This window comes from Carassius auratus, unplaced genomic scaffold (genome assembly GCF_003368295.1).
Source record: "Carassius auratus strain Wakin unplaced genomic scaffold, ASM336829v1 scaf_tig00214714_1_2670353, whole genome shotgun sequence".
Taxonomy (NCBI): domain Eukaryota; kingdom Metazoa; phylum Chordata; class Actinopteri; order Cypriniformes; family Cyprinidae; genus Carassius; species Carassius auratus.
The window spans coordinates 1,739,152-1,761,625 of record NW_020527778.1 but is presented as its reverse complement, the minus strand read 5'-3'; the positions used below and the strand labels follow the sequence as shown (position 1 = coordinate 1,761,625).

At 34.4% G+C, this 22,474-nt stretch overlaps 2 protein-coding genes across 4 annotated transcripts in view; one reads left to right on the top strand and one right to left on the bottom strand.

Annotated features, from left to right (window-relative positions):
- sntg1 (syntrophin, gamma 1) overlaps positions 1 to 7,857 on the bottom strand; it is a 46,620-nt gene extending 38,763 nt beyond the window's left edge. For all 3 annotated transcript variants that reach the window (XM_026258596.1, XM_026258599.1, XM_026258597.1), the window contains exon 1: positions 7,521 to 7,857. The gene's annotated coding sequence lies outside the window, so the exon portion shown is untranslated. The remainder of the gene's footprint in view (positions 1 to 7,520) is intronic.
- A 4,115-nt stretch (positions 7,858 to 11,972) lies between these two features.
- Positions 11,973 to 14,524, top strand: LOC113092836 (zinc finger protein SNAI2-like). The gene is made up of 3 exons (XM_026258605.1): positions 11,973 to 12,187; positions 12,815 to 13,321; positions 13,456 to 14,524. The coding sequence occupies exons 1-3, from the start codon at positions 12,109 to 12,111 to the stop codon at positions 13,635 to 13,637; spliced, it is 768 nt and encodes a 255-aa protein (XP_026114390.1). The 5' UTR covers positions 11,973 to 12,108; the 3' UTR covers positions 13,638 to 14,524.
- Positions 14,525 to 22,474: the final 7,950 nt, after the last annotated feature.

Here is a 22,474-nt window from a genome sequence, read left to right as displayed (position 1 = left end):
GCACACTGCATGAAAGGTAATTTAAAAAAAATTCATAATAGGGGCACTTTAAAATTAAAAAAATACAAATAAATTAAAGGTCAACATCTCAACATTTGTCTAATATATTACCATCTATAAAGTAATATTTAATTTGTAATTTCTCAGCCAATTATCTCTATAAGTCTAAATTATTCATGATATCCACACTATACTCTCACTGTATCAATGATTGTCTCATTTATTTAATTAATAAATACATGTTCATATTTTATTATTACCATAATTGTTTTTAATTACAAATATGATTACTTTAATATCTAAATTTTTTTCTGAAATTATTACTTTTATTAAAATATAGAATATAATAAATTGTAAATATAAAAATAATATGTATTAATATAATATAAATACATCCCAGTTCTACCTTAAGAAGATAACTCAGAATTTATAAAAGAACAACTAAAGTCTGAAAGCTACAAAAATCAAGTAATGATTTGGTCATAAACTTTCAAGCCTGAAGTAATGATAGAAATGTCTTACTGACTCAGATCTGTTAGACCTGATCAAGTGTTTCTCAGCTTTTGCTTTTTTGACCCTGTTGCTCTGTTGAACAGGCTTAGGGCGAGCAATGCAAAGGTCACTACAGAGAGCCTGGACACGGCGTTACGCTTGATTAAAGTTTCATCTCTGCTTCATCCCTTCACATTATCCCGCTCTGACATCTCATTGCTAAAATCAACCCTTTCCTGCTTAGCCCTCATTAGTTAATACACTGGCGAGACCCGCCGGCATTGATCACCAAACCACATCGACATAGAGGCAACAATGGGAATGAGGCTCGGTAAATTAGCAAATGGCAGATTTATAGACTCAAGTCCTGACCTCTCTTTCCATGACGGATGACTTTTGGTGAGGCAGTGCTTGAAAGCACAGAGGAGGTGCCAGAAGAAACCTAATGGACACATGAGACTCATCACAGCAACAAAGATGGGTAATTACTGCCGCTGTCAGAGCCAGCCATACCGTGCATTCAAGAACAAGACAAAGTTTGGTGTGTTTATGAGTTAGCAGCCTTTCTCTTCAATTGTCAGCGAGACCAGCCCATTAAAAACACAATAAATTAGCTGTGTTGACAGGAGACTAACTGGCACACATTAGTAAACATAATGAGTGCCGCTGAGGGGGATATCTTGCGTTTCTGATAACAATCAAGATGAATATTAATAAGCATGGACCTAATTTTGTTAGAAATGCAACAACTGACAGAATTTAGAATATGAAATCTTATAGAAACACTAACAAAATGCTTTTTTAAGCATGCATAGCATAGTAACGTGATATTTCGATGTGTGATCATAGAGCTGCACGAGTAATCTTGATGTAAACAAACATGAAGTGACGTGACCTAAGCTAAGTATTGTGTCCCATACTCAGAATCTGTGCTCTGCACTTAAAGGGATAGTTCATCCAAAAATGAAAATTAGCCCATGATTTACTCACCTTCGGGGCATCCTAGGCGTATCTGACATTCCTCTTTCAGATGAACACATTTGCAGTTATAAATGTCCTGGCTGTTCCAAGCTGTATAATTGCAGTGAATGGTTCCCGATTTTGAAGCCGAAAAAAGTGCATCCATCCATCATAAAACTACTCCACACGATTCATCTGAAAGACGAATGTCAGATACGCCTAAAATGCCCTGAGGGTGTGTAAATCATAGGTTAATTTTCATCATTTTTGGGTGAACACACACACTCAGCAGTGAGTAGTGAACACACACCAAGAGAGCAGTCGCACCCAGGATTCAGTGCCTTGTTTATATCTAATATGTATATTTTACTTTATTTTAGCATTACATTACATTTAGATTACATTTACATTACATACATACAGTACATTTAAAAAAAAAATTACTTTACTTTTTTAAGAAATATATATATATATACAGTACAGACCAAAAGTTTGGAAACATTACTATTTTTAATGTTTTTGAAAGAAGTTTCTTCTGCTCATCAAGCCTGCATTTATTTGATCAAAAATACAGAAAAAAATGTAATATTGTGATATATTATAACAATTTAAAATAATTGTTTTTACATTTATTATACTTTAAATTATCATTTATTTCTGTGATGCAAAGCTGAATTTTTCGGATCATTATCACATGATCCATTAGAAATCATTCTAATATGATGATTCATTATCAAAGTTGGAAACAGTTCTGCTGCTTAATATTTTTTCAGAACATGGGATACTTTTGTAGGATACTTAAGAATAAAAAGTAAAAAAAAAAAAAAGCTATGTTTTTAAAATATAAATATTTTGTAATAACAATATACACTACTGGTCAGAAAATTAAAGAAAATATATTATTAGAATATATATTATTAGAATTGTTTTATTATTTTGAATAAATGCAGTTCTTTTTAACCTTTTATTCATCAAATATATTAGACCGCAGAACTGTTTCAACACTCATAATAAATCAGAATATTAGAATGATTTCTAAATGATCGTGTGATCGACTGATGTTACATGTGACACTGAAGCTGGAGTAATGATGCTGAAAATTCAGCTTTGCATCACAGGAATAAATTATTTTTTTAAAGTATATTCAAATATAAAACTATTATTTTAAGTTGTAATAATATTTTACAATATTACAGTTGTTTCTGTATTTTTGATCAAATAAATGCAGACTTGATGAGCAGAAGAAACTTCTTTCAAAAACATTAAAAATAGTCATGTTTCCAAACTTTTGGTCTGTACTGTATATAAAATAAATATACTGTAAATATATTGTAAATATATTTATATATGAATATGCTATAAAATACAACATGCAGTCATTATGAATATGATAGGTTCCATGGAACTAAAGAAATTAAAGAACACAGAGATAGAAATAAGCAGTTCACATCTCAGATCTAGAGTTTACAGAGGCTGAAAAAACTCAATGAGGCTTGGTGCTAAAAACTGCCGTGCTGTCCTTGAATGCTGTACTTAACCCTCAGCTGCTCGAAAGATGCTGGAACTTAGCATCAGTGCAAGTGTGAAAGAGAAAGCAAAGAGAGTTTATTATTCATGACCTATTACTTTACATTCTCACCACCTGGCCGCTCAGTCCCAATGCACTGAAAACCCACGGATGACGCTGAGCTTAATGATGATGGAAACAGCGAGCGCTCCTCATTCCCAAACAAATCACGTCTCTAAAGGTGCTGCATCATTTTGAGGCATTCCAAGGGGCGGTTCTGTGTTTGTGGAAACACCCATTTTCAAGCCAATAAAATGCAAGGGTCAGGAATCAACTAAACAGCCCCACAGCATGACAAAATGGGGTCTGTTTTGGAAAACAAGCAGTCTAACCTCCAAAACATGAAGTATCAGCCAAGAAGCAAGGATCATCTGGCAACAAAAGGCTGAGTTTATTATTGTGTGTGCTTGACAAGAATGAATGAGCATGACTGCTTGAAGCTGTTGTTCACTTTTGACTTTGACCATCCTTGCATGAATTGCAAACAAACTGCACGCTCTGAAACAACCATATGCTCCATGACAATCTGCATCCAAATAAAGAAACACACATCCTTGCACACTTTACGGCTCAGTGACCGTGCAGACACAAACAGTGTATGTAGAATATTTCAGAAAAAAATATTTCTGCATGTTGTGTTTTTCTCCAGCATATTCCAACATTGCTACAGAGGAGAACGGGGTAAGCTGTGTCACTTTTGACTTGGGCTCTAGTCCAGCAGAAATTAGATTAAATGAATACACCTAAATATATTGCAGGATGTATGCTATCAGAAGAAATATAGATATTAAAATATATATTTAAAAATATAAATGCTTAAAACGGTATGGGAAAATTGACATTTATATTGAAAATATAATCTTTACCATTTAATTTATTTATTTCTTTAAATGCAATCCAATGCATATTCTAATATGAATGTATTATTGGTAACACTTTACAGTAAGTTTTGGTTTTGTTAGTTATTATGAACTAGCAATGAGCAGTACTTATAAAGCATTTATTAATCTTAGATTATGTTCATTTCAACATTTACTAATACATTATTAAAACAATTGGACCTGAACTAAGATGACTTAAAAACAACAAACAATTGTATTTTATTAACTAACGTTAACAAAGATGAATAAATACTGTAACAAATGTATTGATTATAGTTCGTTTATATGCATTAACTAATGTTAACTAATACGACCTTATTGTAAAATGTTACCATCATGCACATTATTCACATTTACGTTTACGTTTATGTTAATATTCAAAATATATGAATGTAATGAATCAATGGTCAATATTTTGCATTAGTATTTGTATTAGTATTGGTCAAAAACTGTGCATATTTTAAACATATAATTATATTTCAATCTTTAGAAGTTTATTTTAAATAAAATGCAATTTACCTGCAATGTTGAAAATTTACTGAGATTTTCTAAAAAATATAAATAAAAATATGGTCAGGTGACAAAGAATTATGCACAGTTTGTCTGATTAATGGGGTGAAACAGACACTTTTTACCCCACTCTTCCCTACACCACATGGCTTAAAGTTTGTGTGCATCCAAACTCCACACTCATATGTGCTTATTTAAAATTTGCGTTCAAAACCATGCACATTAATAGTGAAAAAGTCCTGTTTATGCTGATGTAACAGCTTCCACTCTTCTGAGAAGTCTTTTTATTAGATGCACAGCTGCTGTTCAGGAAATGGTCAGGAATCAGTAACCCATGTTATTATGGATGCACTTATTCAGAATAATGTTCATGCAAGACATTTTTGACTGACATAGCAAGTGTTATATTCTATGCACTGAAGATTTTAATGGCAGTGTTGCATTAGAGCACACACACTATTTATAATTTAGCCCAGAGAGCACCAGCACCAAAGCGCACCATTATCATCATATACCGCTCTTATACACACCCCTATCGTTTTCATTGCTTTCTTTTAGCTTGTTCCACAGAAATCACTGCTGTTACAGAAGCCTCGCCATCTGTCTCATCACATTTTACGAGAAAGGTCTGCTGGATGCTTCCGCTGCCTAATGGATCACTTAGAGCACTTGTCTGTTACTATTCAGGGTGCGCTGGGTAACCTTGAATGCTGCCACTGCTGTGACTGCAAGTGAGACAAAATGATCAACCGTGCACTGCAGGCGTGAGCAAAGATTTGACTGATCTCCGGGTGGTTCTCTAGTGGGTCTGAAACAAAGTGACAAAGTGACAAAGTATGGTAACCCATACTCAGAATTCAAGCTCTGCATTTAACCCATCCAAAGTGAACACACACACACACCGTGAACACACACTCGGAGCAGTGTGCAGCTGCATGAATGAAGAAGAGAGCATGAAAGTATACTCTTAAAGGAATAATTCACCCAAAACTGAGAACTTGCTGAAATACTACTCACCCACAGACCATATAAGATGTAGATGAGATAGTTTCTTCATCAGAAAAGATTTGGGAAAATGTAGCATTACATCACTTGCTCACCAATGGATCCTCAGCAGTGAATGGGTGCCATCCAAAAGCAATTCACATGACTCCAGTCCATCAATTAATGTCTTGTGAAGTGAAAAGTTGCACATTTGTAAGAAACAAATCCATCATTAAAGGGATAGTTCACCCAAAGATGAAAATTAACCCATTATAATCACCCTCCAAGGCATCCAAGGTGTATATGACTTTCTTCTTTTTGGTTGAACTATCCCTTTAAGATATATCCCCTTTGTTTCAAACCATTGCTTCTAGCTAAACATGAGTCTCCTGTCCGTAATGTTGCTTTCTCCAGTGAAAAATGTGTCTCGTCTTAATTAAGCAGAGAAATATGCACCAATCAACACCATTTACAAGCAAAAACAGTCCGAAACTATTCTAAACAAATTGGTATTTTGGCCATGAGCAATTTCATACAAACACAAAACCTTTCTCTTCACCAGATGTTAACTGATGGACTGGAGTGGTGTGGATTACTTGTGGATCATTGTGATGTTTTTATCAGCTGTTTGGACTCTCATTCTGACGGCACCCATTCACTGCAGAAGACCCAGTGGCAAGAGATCATAATGCTAAATTTCTCCAAATCTGTTATGTGCATCTTGGACTACCTGAGAGTGCATAAATATTCAGCAAATGTTTATTTCTGGATGAACTATTCCTTAAAAAAAACTAAAGGTATAAAAACCTTTATGTTTGTCTGTATAAGACAGATCAAGCATTAAATATTCATTAAATGCATATGAATATTTATAGTATGTCTCTCATTAGAATTGAACCTTTATAACCTCAGAAATCATGTCTATGAATGTTTATAACAACATAAACTCTATTTCCAACTCGAAATATTCCTACAGTCTTGACAAAATAGCTCAAGACAATGACTCAACTCCCTATTTACCTGTCTTCATATAATTTTCTGGGTGGGTTGAGGACTATATCTGAGAGTTTTCCTTTTGTTTGCTCTATATCAAACCATGAAACACAAGACAGGCTTAAGAAAGAAAGACATCTTTTTAGGTATGGAAAGCCACAAGACATTCGCCAGCTGTCTGCAGGTCGCATTCGGGTTGAGTCAACGATGCACACAACACAGTCACTCCTCCCTCGACACGACAAACCATTATCACTCTATTTAAACAGTGTTTCGTGTAAATGAGGCACTATAGGGTGTATGTGCATGAGAACAATCTGTCGTAGATGATGATGGCAAAACATTATGGTAATGCTGGCCTGTTTATGTTAAAGAATGCAGGCGGTTCTGTCCTCCTTCTAGTTATCTGCTTAGTAAAGCAAATGAAATATGTAATTGATATAATGGATATCAATGTGAACACATGCAACACACAGATGAATCCCAACGAAAAAGATGTCAGCTGACCGAGTAACACTTGGACACTTGTGGTGCTAAGTCAGCTTTAAAGCAGCTTTGCCATGTCAGATATTAACAAGCTATGTCATATTTACATGTTTATTTAAATGAATTATTCAATCACATTAAACTGAAGACAAATTGGGTGCTTGAGGGCATGCAAACCCTTAATTAAAAATGATGGGCGTCCCTAAACACTCATCTTTGAAGGGCTGCCAGCCCAAGAACAATTTGATAGACAATGTTTGGATGAGAACAAGGATGCATGTGTTTTATTGCACCTGATGTGAAAAGAAGATCTGACACAGCAAAACGTGCATAAGCAGGCTGTTCTGTGCTCCAGCATCTCTAATGCAGCATCAAAGGCTTCACACACTCATCTGTGTTCTTAAGTTTAGGCAACAAAGCTTCGTTTTTAGATCATTTGGATTGGTGTTCACGTGAGATACTAAATCTCACTCCTTCATTTGTCCTCTCTCCATAATTAGATCTGTCTGAATGGTGGTGACTAATCTTGTTAGAAACACTTATCAGAAAAGCTTACCAAATAGACAAATGACTGGTCAGTTAAAATATGTGCATCTATTGTATTGCATTAGATGGAAATCCCAGTACTGCTAGTTATAAAAGCTTACCTGATATTCAACTAACAGGTGGTAAATTGCAATTGGTTCCACTCATTCAAGTTCACAGTTCTTCCATCCCTCTTGCATTTGTCATCACTGTCTATATGAAAACGACTGATCAGCCTCCGGATCATAACGACCACTAATGCACAGTCTCCATCCGCAACCGCTTGGCGAAATATTCCAAAGCGAGTCCTTTAAACTTGCTCTTAGTATATATTCCCAAAGCAGGCGAGACACATCTGTCGGCTTGTTCTCCAGCATCCTCTGCAATCCGAGCCATGCAGGTTTCCATCTACATATCTTCCGCTGTCGCTACGCATCCTGAGCAATAATAATGACCGGCTGAAAACCACAAGTAGCGATGACCGATTCGCGAGCGAACGGTTCTTTGAACCGATTCTTCTAAATGATTCTCTCGAGCCGATTCGCAAAGCGCGTGAAAGCGAAATAACTCGGATGTAGGAGAACTTTGACATTTTTTTCGAAATGAAACGGCACTCACTGCATCTGCGCAATATATACTGTACACTGTCTTTTATTTTTACTATTTAAAAGAACATAATCTCATGATTTAGTAACCAATGTGATTTCAGTGGAAATAAATATGGTTCAGGATTTTTCAGTTTTGATTAAAAAAAAAATGTCATTGCTTTCTGGTCAAACAATGACAGACTGAAAAAAAGAAAACACTGATATTACAGTTTATTCGTCACACTAAAAATCAATAGACAAACTGAGTGCACCAGTCTAGGACACATGCAGTGCACACGCACCCTAAAATTGAGTCACTTTGTATCATTCATGCACATCTTGGCAGATGTAAAAGCCATCTGCATATTGGAAATGTGCAAAACATAATGCATCATACTTAATAAGAAAAGTAGAGAAGTATGCTATTTTTTCCAAACAGGCTAATACCATTCTTCGTAATTTTGCATTACTATGTAGAATGCAGTGAATGTAGCAATAGTATAGCCTACATTATATATAAGAATTCAGCTAGCAGTATTCTTCCAATGTTTTGAATTAGAACAACATACGAAACAAAGCGATATAGGCTTACCTATACAAAATCTATAAATTAAAAATTTAAATAAAACCCCAAGCAGGGACATCCGCAAACATTTGCAAGCGAGGACTCAATCAATCAATTTGTGGTTTTGTGTTTTGAACCGGTTCATTTGAAACAAACAGCCCGAAAGAATCGACTCTCTAAAAGAACCGAACGTCCGAATCACAGGCGCTTTTCACGTCTCTCTCTCTGTCTCTCTTTCTCTCTCTCTCTCTCTCTCTCTCTCTCTCTCTCATCTGCCTTTTCGTTCCGTCAGTGTTGACTGACGCTAAGCATCCGTTCGTTTTAGTCTGAATATATTAGCCGAATATTTAGAGCTTAGGGGGTAATGCGGTGCACAAACGCACGAGATGGGGGCACAAGCTCCATCATGTGCGTGCTTCTCAATGCGGTATTATTTGGCGAAGGAAGCAGAGGAACCCACAGACTCTACGAGAACATTCCCCACAAAGCTTTACATAACCAATGATGTTTCTACACAACATTACAAATTACCATTGATATTTCAGTTTTAGCAATGCCTCTGCATACTGTTTTAGTAAGTATGCAGTCGGTAATAGCCTGTGCAGTCAGCATCTTCTCTATATGCTGTTTTTTTTTTACTTTTTTTATCCATCACTGACATGCAAATTATCATTTTAAAAAGGATAATTAACTTTGCCTCATAAGTAATAGCACCCGTTCTTTCTTTCTACTGGATTCTCCATTGATTTTCAGTATGCAGGATATAGGTGTTGAACATCTGGGCTGATAGTGAAAAGGTTACAGTTGTGACTACCACAATAGGTTATCTGTGAGCAACCTCCATTGTGCGTTTGAGTAAAGCACTTAACCTCAGGTTGCTCCGGAGGGACTGTCTCTGTAATAACTACTGTACGTCGCTTTAGATAAAAGCATCTGCTACAATGACCTGCTTACACAGTCTCCACAGCAGAATAACATTAACAAGAAACATACATTAGGTCATCAAACATACTACTGGATATCTATTCCCATTGCATTTGATCTAGAAAGGCTGTTATAGGAAATCTCTTGAACCAGAGGTTGTGAAGCAGCCCGATTGTGCCGTGCTCACATTTATTTCCCCTGTCTCCGCAAACACAATCCAGTCTCTGTTCGTCCATACATTTATCAGGCCCTGTGTGATTGGAGTCAACAATGCATGTACAAACAATTGTCAAGACTGGTTGACATAATAGCAAATTACAGCAATCATTAAAAATGCAATACTGTATTATTATTTCATAGAAATTATGCAATAATTGCAATATATATGCAATATTTATTCAGTATAGGTTTTACTGCAACAAAACAAAGAAAATAGTGCAAAACTATATTTTTTAATGTGCTTATTCTGTCAAACACACAGAGAAATACAGACAAATGTATTTGTGTCATTGAGAAAAGAGAAATGAATGCCCTTGCTTTCACTGCGCTGTGAACAAAGGATACTACCTCATTTCTGTAATTAGTTTTGGCAGATAAGAAATCTGTCTTACAATTAAAAATTCCCCCAGAAGAGGAAGAAATCTGCTTAGCATGCCTGTTTTAATTACTCAAGACAAGAGGCCTATTGAGAGGTGCTAACTTTATATTCACATGACGATGGTTATCTTTTAATCTTCATTTGATGGTTATTGATTTTACCTGTTATTCACTTTTCTAACTCATGCTTCTAACCAGAACAGGGTTTTTTTTCTGAAAAGAATATGCATCCAAATAAGAAAAAAAAAAGGCCTACAGTTTTCAATCACTCTGTGCCAAATATATATTGTAATCTTTCAGTCTAAGTGTGACTAAAAAGTACACCTTAATCGGGTTATTAAAAGACATTGAATTTATGAAAACAAGACTGTGAGGGAGCGACAATCTTTACGATGTTGCAAAGGGTCTAAATCATGCAATTTTCACAGCTCAACTTTCAAAACTAGTTTATGAACTTTTTTATTAAACAACAGTGGGCTACAATCCATTGAGCACACTGTATTTTTCTCCCTCACAGCCTCACAGTTTTCATTACCCATCAAAAATTAAATATGGCGCTTCTCTGATTAAGGTCTATACTGAGCAATTATAACCTATCACCATTAACTCTGAAAACACTCTTTGTCCTGTTTTCACTGAAATACCCATCTAAAAGCAGCTCTCCAATTATGAATCGCTTCTAGAATAGCTACAAGTCTAAATGGAACGAGGTGCTAATGGTTTCTATCAGCATAAAAATGTAGTGATTTTACAACACAATGAATATATTGTGATTCCAAAAAGAAGTTGGACACTCAAGGCACACTTAAAAATGCATTGCATTAGACAACAAAATATAAAACACAGTGGCATATATATATATATATATATATATATATATATATATATATATATATATATATATATATATATATATATATATATATATATATATATATATATATATATAAACACAAACAAATTGAGAAATTGAGTTTAACACTCAAGAAATAATAATTAAAAACAGCGCTTTTTTGGAGTTATGATTGCTCTAATCAACTGGTTTATTGATTATATGGTCCATCACATAAAATGTATTTAAAGTATTAGGCCTACATTTAATTAACTCTAGGTGGATTTTTATGAAGGCCAACACATTTAAAATATTTTGTTTTAACCTTAATTTAGGCTACTTGTCAAACCCTTTTCATTGTTTATACATAGGAAAAAATATTACACAAGACCTAATTAACCTTATTTAGAGGCAACTAAATCATGCTCTACTAGAGTTAGTCGCGTGAACACAAGAGGGCGCTAGCAAACTGCGATTAAAATAGACGTGCTTCATCTTGAAGGTTTACATTGGATTTCAGTAAATGTTTCAATGAAACTCGTAATCCATAATTAAATGTATACACAATTTATATATTTTAAAACATCTTTAAAAACGGTTGGATATGAAAACTGACATAACATAGGCTATATTTAAACGTTAGTGAGAGTTGCCAGAATGAACACTTAAGGGGAACAACTAGTAAAATTAAATGCCAGCATAAATACTAATTTTTGTTGTTTTTGTTTTGAATACTCACAAATCAATCAGGACAAAGAGTTAACAAGATCTAAATTCCCTTTTAAGAATCAGCATTATTCTTTAAATGAGCTATCCTGCTTTAAACATTCAGGAAAAATTGCATTCCTGTGTGCTTTGACCATCTGTGACAAGTCTGAACATTATTTCATCTCCATACATATCCCTTGCGTGAACACCTGTCTTCCTTTCCATGGCCACCTCAGCCACGCCCCCTATAAGCCACGCCTCTATTTCGATTGGGCCGGAGCTCATGAATATGCACGTATCGAACGCGCTGCTCCTCCCTTTGCACCTGATTGGAAGTATTTACTTGTTTTTTTCACCGAGGTTCTGGAGTTTAAAGCAGATCTGCGCAAGAAGATGAAGCTCTGTCGGACCGAGCAGTAAGGATTTCAGTGATTTGACTTTATACAAGAGAAGAGAGGACATATATATCTGCCAGTCAGCTTTAAACGTATTCCAGGATGCCTCGTTCATTCCTAGTAAAGAAGCATTTCAATGCAACCAAGAAACCGAATTATAGAGAACTGGACAGTCCAACAGGTAATACATTTGACGTTTCTAACACCTAACCATGATAAGTTGAAGTTAGTTAAACTTTTTAAGTGTTTTGCAAGTCTTCGTTAAAGTTAAGACACTTTGAGTTGCAACACATTAAAAAGTAACTTTTACTGAATTGATCCATTAAAAAAAAAAATTATCGATGTCTTTTTACATGAAGACTGAATGTGGATTAAACCGGAATATTTGGCAACCAAACCAAATTATCCTAATGGAAACAGTTTCTGCCGAATTAACTTACCAGAAAAAACCAGAGCACATGCGTTAAGATTGTTTTTTGGTGAATGATAACCTGGTATCAGTTTTGTAGAAGTATCATCTGAATGTAACTCCATGCAAAGTTAATTAAATGGGTGTTTGGTGCATAACATAGAGTTTATTATCAAAAGTATATAACTGCTCTAGGGAAAGCATATTAAAATAAAAATAAAACTTTTTATAAGTATAAAAAAATACATTTTCTCAATAAATATGGCCATAAAAAGAAAATGCATTTAAAATAATTTCAAATGTAAGAATATTGCATGTAACTTCTTAAGTATTTTATGTCAAGTACCCAAATACTGATCCCAGTGAACTAATACGCTTGCATTTCCCTTTTTATTGCAGTGTTTATTTCTCCATATGTCTTAAAAACCCTCCCGGTGCCTGTTATACCTGAAGTGTTAAGCCCGGTGTCGTACAACCCCATTACAGTTTGGACTACCAGCAACCTGCCCCTGTCACCCCTGCCCAGTGACCTGTCCCCCATCTCCGGATACCCCTCGTCCTTCTCCGATACATCCTCTAATAAAGACCACAGCGGTTCGGAGAGCCCCAGAAGCGATGAAGATGAGCGGATACAGTCGACTAAACTGTCAGACGCTGAGAAGTTTCAGTGCAGTTTGTGCAACAAGTCCTACAGCACGTATTCCGGACTCATGAAACACAAGCAGCTGCACTGCGACGCACAGACCAGGAAATCATTCAGCTGCAAGTACTGCGAGAAGGAATATGTGAGTCTAGGGGCCCTAAAGATGCACATAAGGACACACACGCTGCCGTGCGTTTGCAAAATGTGCGGGAAAGCTTTCTCCAGACCTTGGTTGCTGCAAGGACACATTAGAACGCACACAGGTGAGAATGCAATTTCTTGTTGCATGCTATGCATTGAATGCTTTTTTTGCACATTTTGTAGTCTTTAATAGTGCTAGACATTGCATTGCATGATGCACTTCAATTTGAGCTGACATGACTCTTGTGTTCATTAGGTGAGAAACCCTTTTCATGCCCCCACTGCAGTCGTGCATTCGCAGACCGGTCCAACCTCCGAGCTCACCTGCAAACTCACTCAGACGTGAAGAAATACCAGTGCAAGAACTGCTCCAAAACGTTCTCCCGCATGTCGCTGCTGCACAAACATGAGGAATCTGGCTGTTGCATTGCACACTGAGACACACACAAACACGTTCACTAAAGTGCCTCCGATCGTGAACACTGATCTTGGATCTGCTCTTCCTGTCAGTTTACTCGTGGTAAACTGGATACGAAGTGCAAAATGCATCCCAAAAGCAAATAAAAAATGCACCGCCCCAGGATCTGAATGAATAAAGCGTTTGTGGAGTCAGATTCCAACCAAGTAAAACTGACCCAAAACAGCCTTTCTGCTTTAAGTTTGGTTCCTGGAGAACATTCGACACCCTCAGAAAGGAAACGGCACAAAAACTGGCGATCTTAATTCATTAACTAAGAAGCCTTTTCATGTCAGTGTGAATGCAGATTCATGTGCCCGTCATGTGCCTTCCATTTCAACAGTATTCGCCCTGTCTGGGTCGGGTTGATGTGTACTGTACATTTGTTTACGGATACGTACTATTTGGGAGGTTTTAAATGCGAAGCCTCTCTCATAAGCAATAATTTATAGCGGTTTATGCCTGTGACTGAATGTTAAATGGGTAACAGTCACTTTTTGTTTCTTTTTTTCTTTTCTGAGAGGTAATCGGTCAGACATTTCACACCATAGATGGTGACACACCAATGAGCTTGAGACCAAAGGAATAATTAATGCCATGTTTTTAAACGGGGAACAAGTGCAAAATGATGTTTTCTTGCATTAAAAGTATTTGAACTGTTGTGCAATCATAACGCAACCACAGATAACCAGCACTCAGACATGCAATACTTTGCCATGTGCCTTTTTTTATCAGGAACTTCAGAGATTTTGCCATGTAATTGTTTAGTTGAATGTATATGACACTGATTTGATTGTACTTTGTATTGCAAAGTGTAAATGAATGGTATGATTTTGTACAAAAAATAAAATTTACACTTTTTGAATAACTCCGCGATGGTGCATATCTATTTGGCATCCAAACTCTTTGGATAGTTCATGCATTACTTTCTTTATCTGTGGAAAGAAGCTATTTAGAAGAATGTTTCTAGGAAAGAAACAATTAAATTAAAAATGAATGGGGTCCAAAACAACACTACTGTTAACAGTATTTCGGGTGAACTATCCTTTAGGCATCCAATAACAATTAGCCTAATGTTTACATGCGCATAGTCTCTGTAATGACCTGCAAATGAAAAGGCCCTTAACGCCACATTAACAGGAACGTTCTTACCAAAATCTCATGAAAAGTCCTGTGCTCTTGAATCTGTCGATAAAGCATACTGGTTACTTTTTTTAGGCTGAATTAAAAGTTAAAGTTTAGAAATTACAGTTAAACATGGTCACGGGTGATGGAAAGAGCTGGTTTTAATATGGTTTGACTCATTCCCACAGTTAACATGCATTGTGGAAGCTCATCAAAGTACAGTTTTAAGTATTTCATGCTGCAAATGTGTTTGCAGTTACTGTGACAGAAAAAGGAAAGAGCAAGTTGCACGAGCTATCATGCTGGTGGAGATACCATTTTTATTCAGGATTCTACGTTTGTCAGAACCAACTTGAAAAGTCATGGAAATGAAGCGGGCAAAAGATGTGGGACGATCACAAGCTGTAGAAGTTTTGTTGTGCATCTCAATGAAATGTCCTCATTTTAAAGTCAGTGGTTTTGTGGCCACATGAACCTGTTCGGCTCCCAAACGAATCCCAAATGCGATACCTCCTCCCTATGTGGATCTTACTTTGCTGCCAATTTCTCTGAAAACTCGGGGTCTCTGAAGGGGCCACTATGGCAAAGCCAGACTGGATCTTGCACATCTGAAAGTCCTTTACTGCATTATTACTCAGGAGCCTCATAGAACACAGTGGGAACTCACAGGACAAACATTCAACTACTGAATCTAAATTTGAACTGAAGTAAACGCCTCTTAATTCCTTTGCAAAAGCCACCTAAAAACACATTAAAGCAAAACTGATACTATTTGCCTATTACAAACATAAAAATGACAAATGCACTCTACATTTCTTTATGTGTACGAATAAGGAAAAATGAGTGAGTACATGTAGAGGCCTGGTGTGACCACTCACCCTGTAGAAAGGTTTTGGGAAAACACTTGTCTCTTTCATGCTCTGTGGTTTTATCATTCCATGATCTGACTCATGGAAGCACTTTTCCAGGTGTTCACCATGACACACCTCACAATCAGACCTCAGGACCCCCTGTGATGCCATAAAGGTGTTCACATATTCTTGTGGCTTTCTGGAAGTTCAAATAAATACTATGACGTTTTGTGCATAACATTGCCAGATGATCATCATAACAAAACTTGGCACATTATGTAGCTAATAAGTTTCATAGACAACATGAAATCAAATAATCAGCTTTGAGGTCATCTGTAAACCGTTCTTGTCCGATTTCTTTCAGTCGTCGGGAAAACATGTGACAGAAGCTGCTTCTAATGCAGTTTTCAAGAACATGTAATTCAAATCGTTCTAACTCTCTGCTTTTTGTCACATGCTCATTGAACTTTTGACGCCCCACGTCATGTCAGGCCTCTCTCTCACAAGACTAGCATCACCATGGCTCGAGGACAGATCCGACAAGGTTACAAGTACATTATCTTTGTTAGTCTTTCGCTCTCTCTCTCTCTGCAACCTGCTGACTTCACACTAATGCAGCAGCTACTGTAAATGGAACAGATTCAATTAGAAAGCTGGTTGAAGGCCTGTTTGTTCTGGTTAGCGTGTGATAGAAGAAGCCTGACCTGAAGAAAAAGATTCTTCTCTTAGTAGCCTGAAAGGTCCATTCTATTACTGTTAAAGGAACAGTTCACTCAAAAATGAACTTTCTGTCTTCAAAAGAATAAAAAGCATTCTAATAACTTTTTTTTTTTTGCACAAATGCACTTTATCGCAAGTCATCTAAAGTCATATTATAGCTATGTGTGAAGAAATAAAAGAAATTAATTCACTGAAAATAGGTCACTATTAACTCTTAACTGGAAATAGAAGTTAGTAGATCTCCAAACTCCAAAGACAAAAGTGAGTCACATCTGAAATCCAAAATGAGAGGGATAGCTCTCCCAAAAATAAGTATTCAGTCATTAGGTGCGAAATGACTGTCCAAAACCTGTATGATTTATTTATTGTAAACCCAAACACACACACACACACATTAATTTATAAAAAAAATAAATTAAATTAAATTAAATAACACACACACACACACACACACACACACACACATACATATATATATATATATACATATATATATATATATATATATACATATATATATATATATATATATACATATATACATATATATATATATATATATATATATATATATATATATATATATATATATATATATATATATATATATATATATATATATATATATATATATTTTTTATATTTTATATTTTATTTATTTATTTATTTTTGGACGAACTGTCCCTTTAAGATGGTAGCTGGATTGCAAGCAGCTGGTAATACCAGTTTAAGGTGGTCGATGTTGGTATTTGGAACATAGTATGCATTTTTACTAACCAGCCTGAACCAAACTATGCTCCAAAACACAGAACATTTTCCAATTAGCTGGATTTTCCAGGAGCAAAGGACACTTTTATACCACTGTTTTTATAGCAACATGCATGCTAAATCTGCACATCACTGAAATGCAAGAGAATAACTGATCAGTATAGTATGTTAGAACAGTGACTGGTCCAAAAAAAATAAAAAAGATAAACAATAATAATTAAATAATGAAGAGCAATTATACCTAAAATGTTCCTGAAGCCAATAGCTGAATGATTCTAATTAGCTTTCAGTGTGTGAGAAGCCACATTACTCGCCAAAAACAACACATCATATCATGTCAAATCTTATATTTGCACATCAGGAAAAGGGAAAGGAAAGAATCCGAACAGCTAGACATGTTTGTGCTTGCTTCTCAGGCAAATATCATTACAGTCTTCTGCTAACCTAAGATGTCTGATCTATCATGTGATGAGAAAAGGACGCTCACATGCTTCTAAATCAATTACAGTTAATATCAACACAATCATATGCCAGATCCTGAATATTTGCCTCTGTTGATGTAATTTGGTTTGATGACCTACAAGATATCTATCATCCATGTGAGAGTCTCATATCTCCAGGACATCCATACAAAGTACAAATCTATATAGAAATGATGTTTTAATTATGTTTCAAGAGAAGAATATGCCCTTTGTGAACGCTATCTATGGATTTTATGCTAAAATGTTTTTCCAATCAATCCACCTAGCTTGGGTTTGAAAGCACCAGCTTCCACGTTCAGCTACACAACATCAACATGCTGGTGTTTATTTCTAACATGCTATTTCATAAGGGACTTAATTTAACCTGATCAAAGCCTTATAGTACACTACATCTTTCCATTTACAATTGAAGCCAATCAGTTTGTTAGAAAGTGATTGTTTTTCTCACACCAGGCAAGTGGCTGAGTGTTGTTATTAAGTCTAATGAAACACAATCAAAGGAAAGAGATTTATTTTTAACCTATTAATGAAGTTGGTTCTCCAGGATGAATGACTTTAATTTCCCACCTTCTAGCAAGTTGATGACTGTTATGATGTGTTCACTGCTATTGCTTTATATTGCTGCTTACAAGGATGATTATCTCCCAACACACATCACTAGTGCTCGACTAGCCTCAGTTAACGTACCTCGAGCGTATCAATGCCAGACACAAACTCTCTATAAAATCTAGCTCTATAAAACCATACATTTTTAATGCACAGCTAGCTTTTATAGATTTGCTGGTTTGAAAAAAACAATATCATGGATGCACATAAGAAAAGCTTTATTCTTTGGTTGAGTCGTATGCAGTGTTGGGGTAAGTTTTAAAACTAATTCATTAAAGTATTGCATTACTAAAAAGTAACTAATTGCATTACTTTGTTACTTTTTATGGAAAGAATCGCATTATGTTACTTTTGTGTTTCTTTTTGTAATCTGGGCTGGGTTTGCTTATTTGTTTTTTTAATAACAAAAAGACGAAAAATTAAATTTTTGGCAACTATAAAGGCCCTTTTGCACCAAAAGTGAAAATAATAAGCCTGATATTTAGATAAATGTTAATGAATTATTATACTATTTACTTGAAAAAATCTGTTTATATAACTTACGTTACTTGCAATGCATTAGAAGTAACTAATGTTACTTATTTGAATTTTTTTGGGGGATAGTCAGTTGTAAATTTAATAGTAATACATTACCTAGTTACTTGACAAAACTCACATTGCATGTAATGTGTTCACATGAACAAGCCTCTCCAAACGTAATGGGTTTACCTGTTTCTGCAAAATCTATTCACATTAAAATGTTATGTTTTGTATAACATGCAAGCTGGATATACAACATATACTGTCATCCGAATATCCACAGTACATTCATGTAATAGCAATGTATATTATACAATAAGCAACATATTATATATATATATATATATATATATATATATATATATATATATATATATATATATATATATATATATATATATATATATATATATATATATATATATATATATATATATATATATATATATATATATATATATATATATATATAATATATATATATATATATATATATATATATATACATATATATATATATATATATACATATATATATGTATATATACATATATATATATACATATATATATATATATATATATATATATATATATATATATATATATATATATATATATATATATATATATATATATATATATATATATAATATGTTGCTTATTGTATAATATACATTGCTATTACATGAATGTACTGTGGATATTCGGATGACAGTATATGTTGTATATCCAGCTTGCATGTTATACAAAACATAACATTTTATATATATATATATAATATTTATTTTGTGACAAAAAGTAGCTATATTATTGCTCTTTATTTACAGTTGGATATATAAGTATGTTCAACTCAATCTGCATACATAAAGTATACTCGTGTATGGCAAAATATTGATGTATTGTCACAAAATGTAAACTCTATTATTGGTCAGCTTTAATCTTTTAAATCAAACTTATAAGGCATGAAAATATTGAGATATTATAAATATTATCATGATTTTCAGTATCAGCTGCTTTGAAACAATGTGTATTGTGAAAAGTGCTTTATAAATAAGGATTACAACAAAGACCTTTTTATTGTTATTGTCAAATTGATTTTTTAAAATGACCAAAAGTTTATTTATTCATTCATTTTTATTCCATCACTTAACCTGAATAGTTTAAGTGCAAAAACCATTAACCATTAACCGCTTCAACACTCAACACACAAGATTCAAAACCAAGCAAACTGATTGGACCCGTCAACTGCAGATCAAATAGGCTCAAGTAAATGCTTCAAATCCCCCTCAGAATGACTCGTGTCTGTTGCCAAATCTATCCTGATATCAAGGCCTGTTCCAAAACAAAACAGAAATGGGAAGTGATCGATTTACATTTCACAATCAAGCCAGTACCTGCATTTAGCTGCATAGCCTTTAACCATGGAGACAAAAGAATCTGGAACAAACAAGCCTTAGAAAATATCCACCGCATGATGGTATTGTAGTCAAAAAACATGCCTGAACAGCACCGACCCACCAGCACATGAGGCTCAAATAAACACGGCTGGATATCAGATGTGCCCTTTCCGAGGACCATTTATATAAGCTCTTAAAATGCATTCATGCATTCTGATTTCCAACGCGATGCCGGTAAATGTAAAATCCACATTTGGCCCAGTCAACCGAAGCTCAGTGAAAGACAAAATATCACTTGTCACTAAAGCAGGTCGATGTCGGCTTTTGTCATTTTACTTTCACAAGTGAATGTGGCTCTGAATCAGATGTGCATCAATATAAACTGAGGGTCAGAAGGTCACATCTTAAACTGTAGTCTGTTTTTAAGATCTTATACACCATGTCGTATCCAGACTCGATGTGATAAAGAGATAAGCGATGAAGCTCTCTTTTCCATGAAAGTCAGACCTCTGTCTAACAGCATGTAGCACCGAGCAACGAGATGTTTTGTTAGTTGAGCCTGGATCAGCTAGCTTCGCCCAAAATGAAATCACATTCATCTGAAATCCACAAAAATTAAATAAACAATGAATATGTCCTGACTGGTTTTGTGTTGTGTTGCATCACACTTACCTTTACTGTCACTTTTCATAAATTTAATGCATCTTTCCTATTTACAATTGTCCTGATCACACACTTTATTTTAAAAAACAATTGTACTTACAAATCAACAATTCTATTTTGTTGCAGGAATTCCAATCTTGCAAATGTATGCTAATAAGCTCTAATGTTCAGGTGGATTACTTGAGTAAACCATGACTGATATTACTGACTGAATCAATAACTCTATTTATAGTCATTCTAGCAGCTGGCAAACCTAAAAATACACAGTTCAGATGTGCTCCAGATTGTGTGTTTGTGTGTGATGTAATGTTTGGAGGTGTTGTGTGTTTGTAGCGTTGTGTCTGCTGAGTAACAAGGGCCTGTCGGGTCCAGCTGTAAGATCTCTGACTCAGGAGGATGTGGAGCAGACGCTCCTGATTGTGTGCCTTGAGGAAACACCACCCGCGTCAGATCAGTCCTGAGCATTGTCTAAGTCAACAATCAAAAGGGAGAAGCCTGGAGATGACTTGGGATTTATTGGCTTCTCTAGGGAGCAACTTGACCAAATTCCTACAAAGTATTACAGGACTGCAAGTTAATGAAAGATTTTATTTGGAAGACGTACATCATTGTGATTAATGAATCACAGTTGTTGATATAAAATTAATTTTATTGCCCTATAATTAAATAAAAACCTGTAACTGGCATATAATCCACAGTAATTCATTCAGACAGATATAATTAAGAATTGTTATTAATAAATATTAATATTTGTAACTTTAATTTCAGTAACTATTTAAATGTAATTCTATATTTTGCAGTTATTAATGATGTGAATTACTACTAAAAATATTAAAACTATTTTTCATTTCAATAATATATATATATATATATATATATATATATATATATATATATATATATATATATATATATATATATATATATATATATATATATATAGTACAGACCAAAAGTTTGGAAACATTACTATTTTTAATGTTTTTGAAAGAAGTTTCTTCTGCTCATCAAGCCTGCATTTATTTGATCAAAAATACAGAAAAAACAGTAATATTGTGAAATATTATTACAACTTAAAATAATAGTTTTCTATTTGAATACACTTAAAAAAAAATTATTCCTGTGATGCAAAGCTGAATTTTCAGCATCATTACTCCAGCTTCTGTGTCACATGTAACATCAGTCTATCACACGATCATTTAGAAATCATTCTAATATTCTGATTTATTATGAGTGTTGAAACAGTTCTGCGGTCTAATATATTTGATCAATAAAAGATTAAAAAGTAGTGCATTTATTCAACAACAAAAAAAATTCTAATAATATATATTCTAATAATATATTTTCTTTACTATCACTTTTTATCAACTTAACACATCCTTGCGGAATAAAAGTATTGCTTTTATTTAAAAAAAAAGAAAGAAAAAATATTACTGACCCCAAATTACTTACCAGTAGTGTATATTGTTATTACAAAATATTTATATTTTAAAAACATAGCTTCTTTTTTTTCTTTTTTAGTTTTTTACTTTTTAATCATCAAAGTATCCTACAAAAGTATCACATGTTCTGAAAAATATTAAGCAGCAGAACTGTTTCCAACTTTGATAATGAATCATCATATTAGAATGATTTCTAATGGATCATGTGATAATGATCCTAAAAATTCAGCTTTGCATCACAGA

Excerpts from the sequence above, each read along its gene's own strand:
- LOC113092836 (XM_026258605.1), top strand. The coding sequence starts at position 12,109 with ATGCCTCGTTCATTCCTAGTAAAGAAGCATTTCAATGCAACCAAGAAA. Across the intron at positions 12,188-12,814 it reads AGAACTGGACAGTCCAACAG|TGTTTATTTCTCCATATGTC; the intron begins GTAATACATTTG and ends TTTTTATTGCAG. Across the intron at positions 13,322-13,455 it reads ACACATTAGAACGCACACAG|GTGAGAAACCCTTTTCATGC; the intron begins GTGAGAATGCAA and ends TGTGTTCATTAG.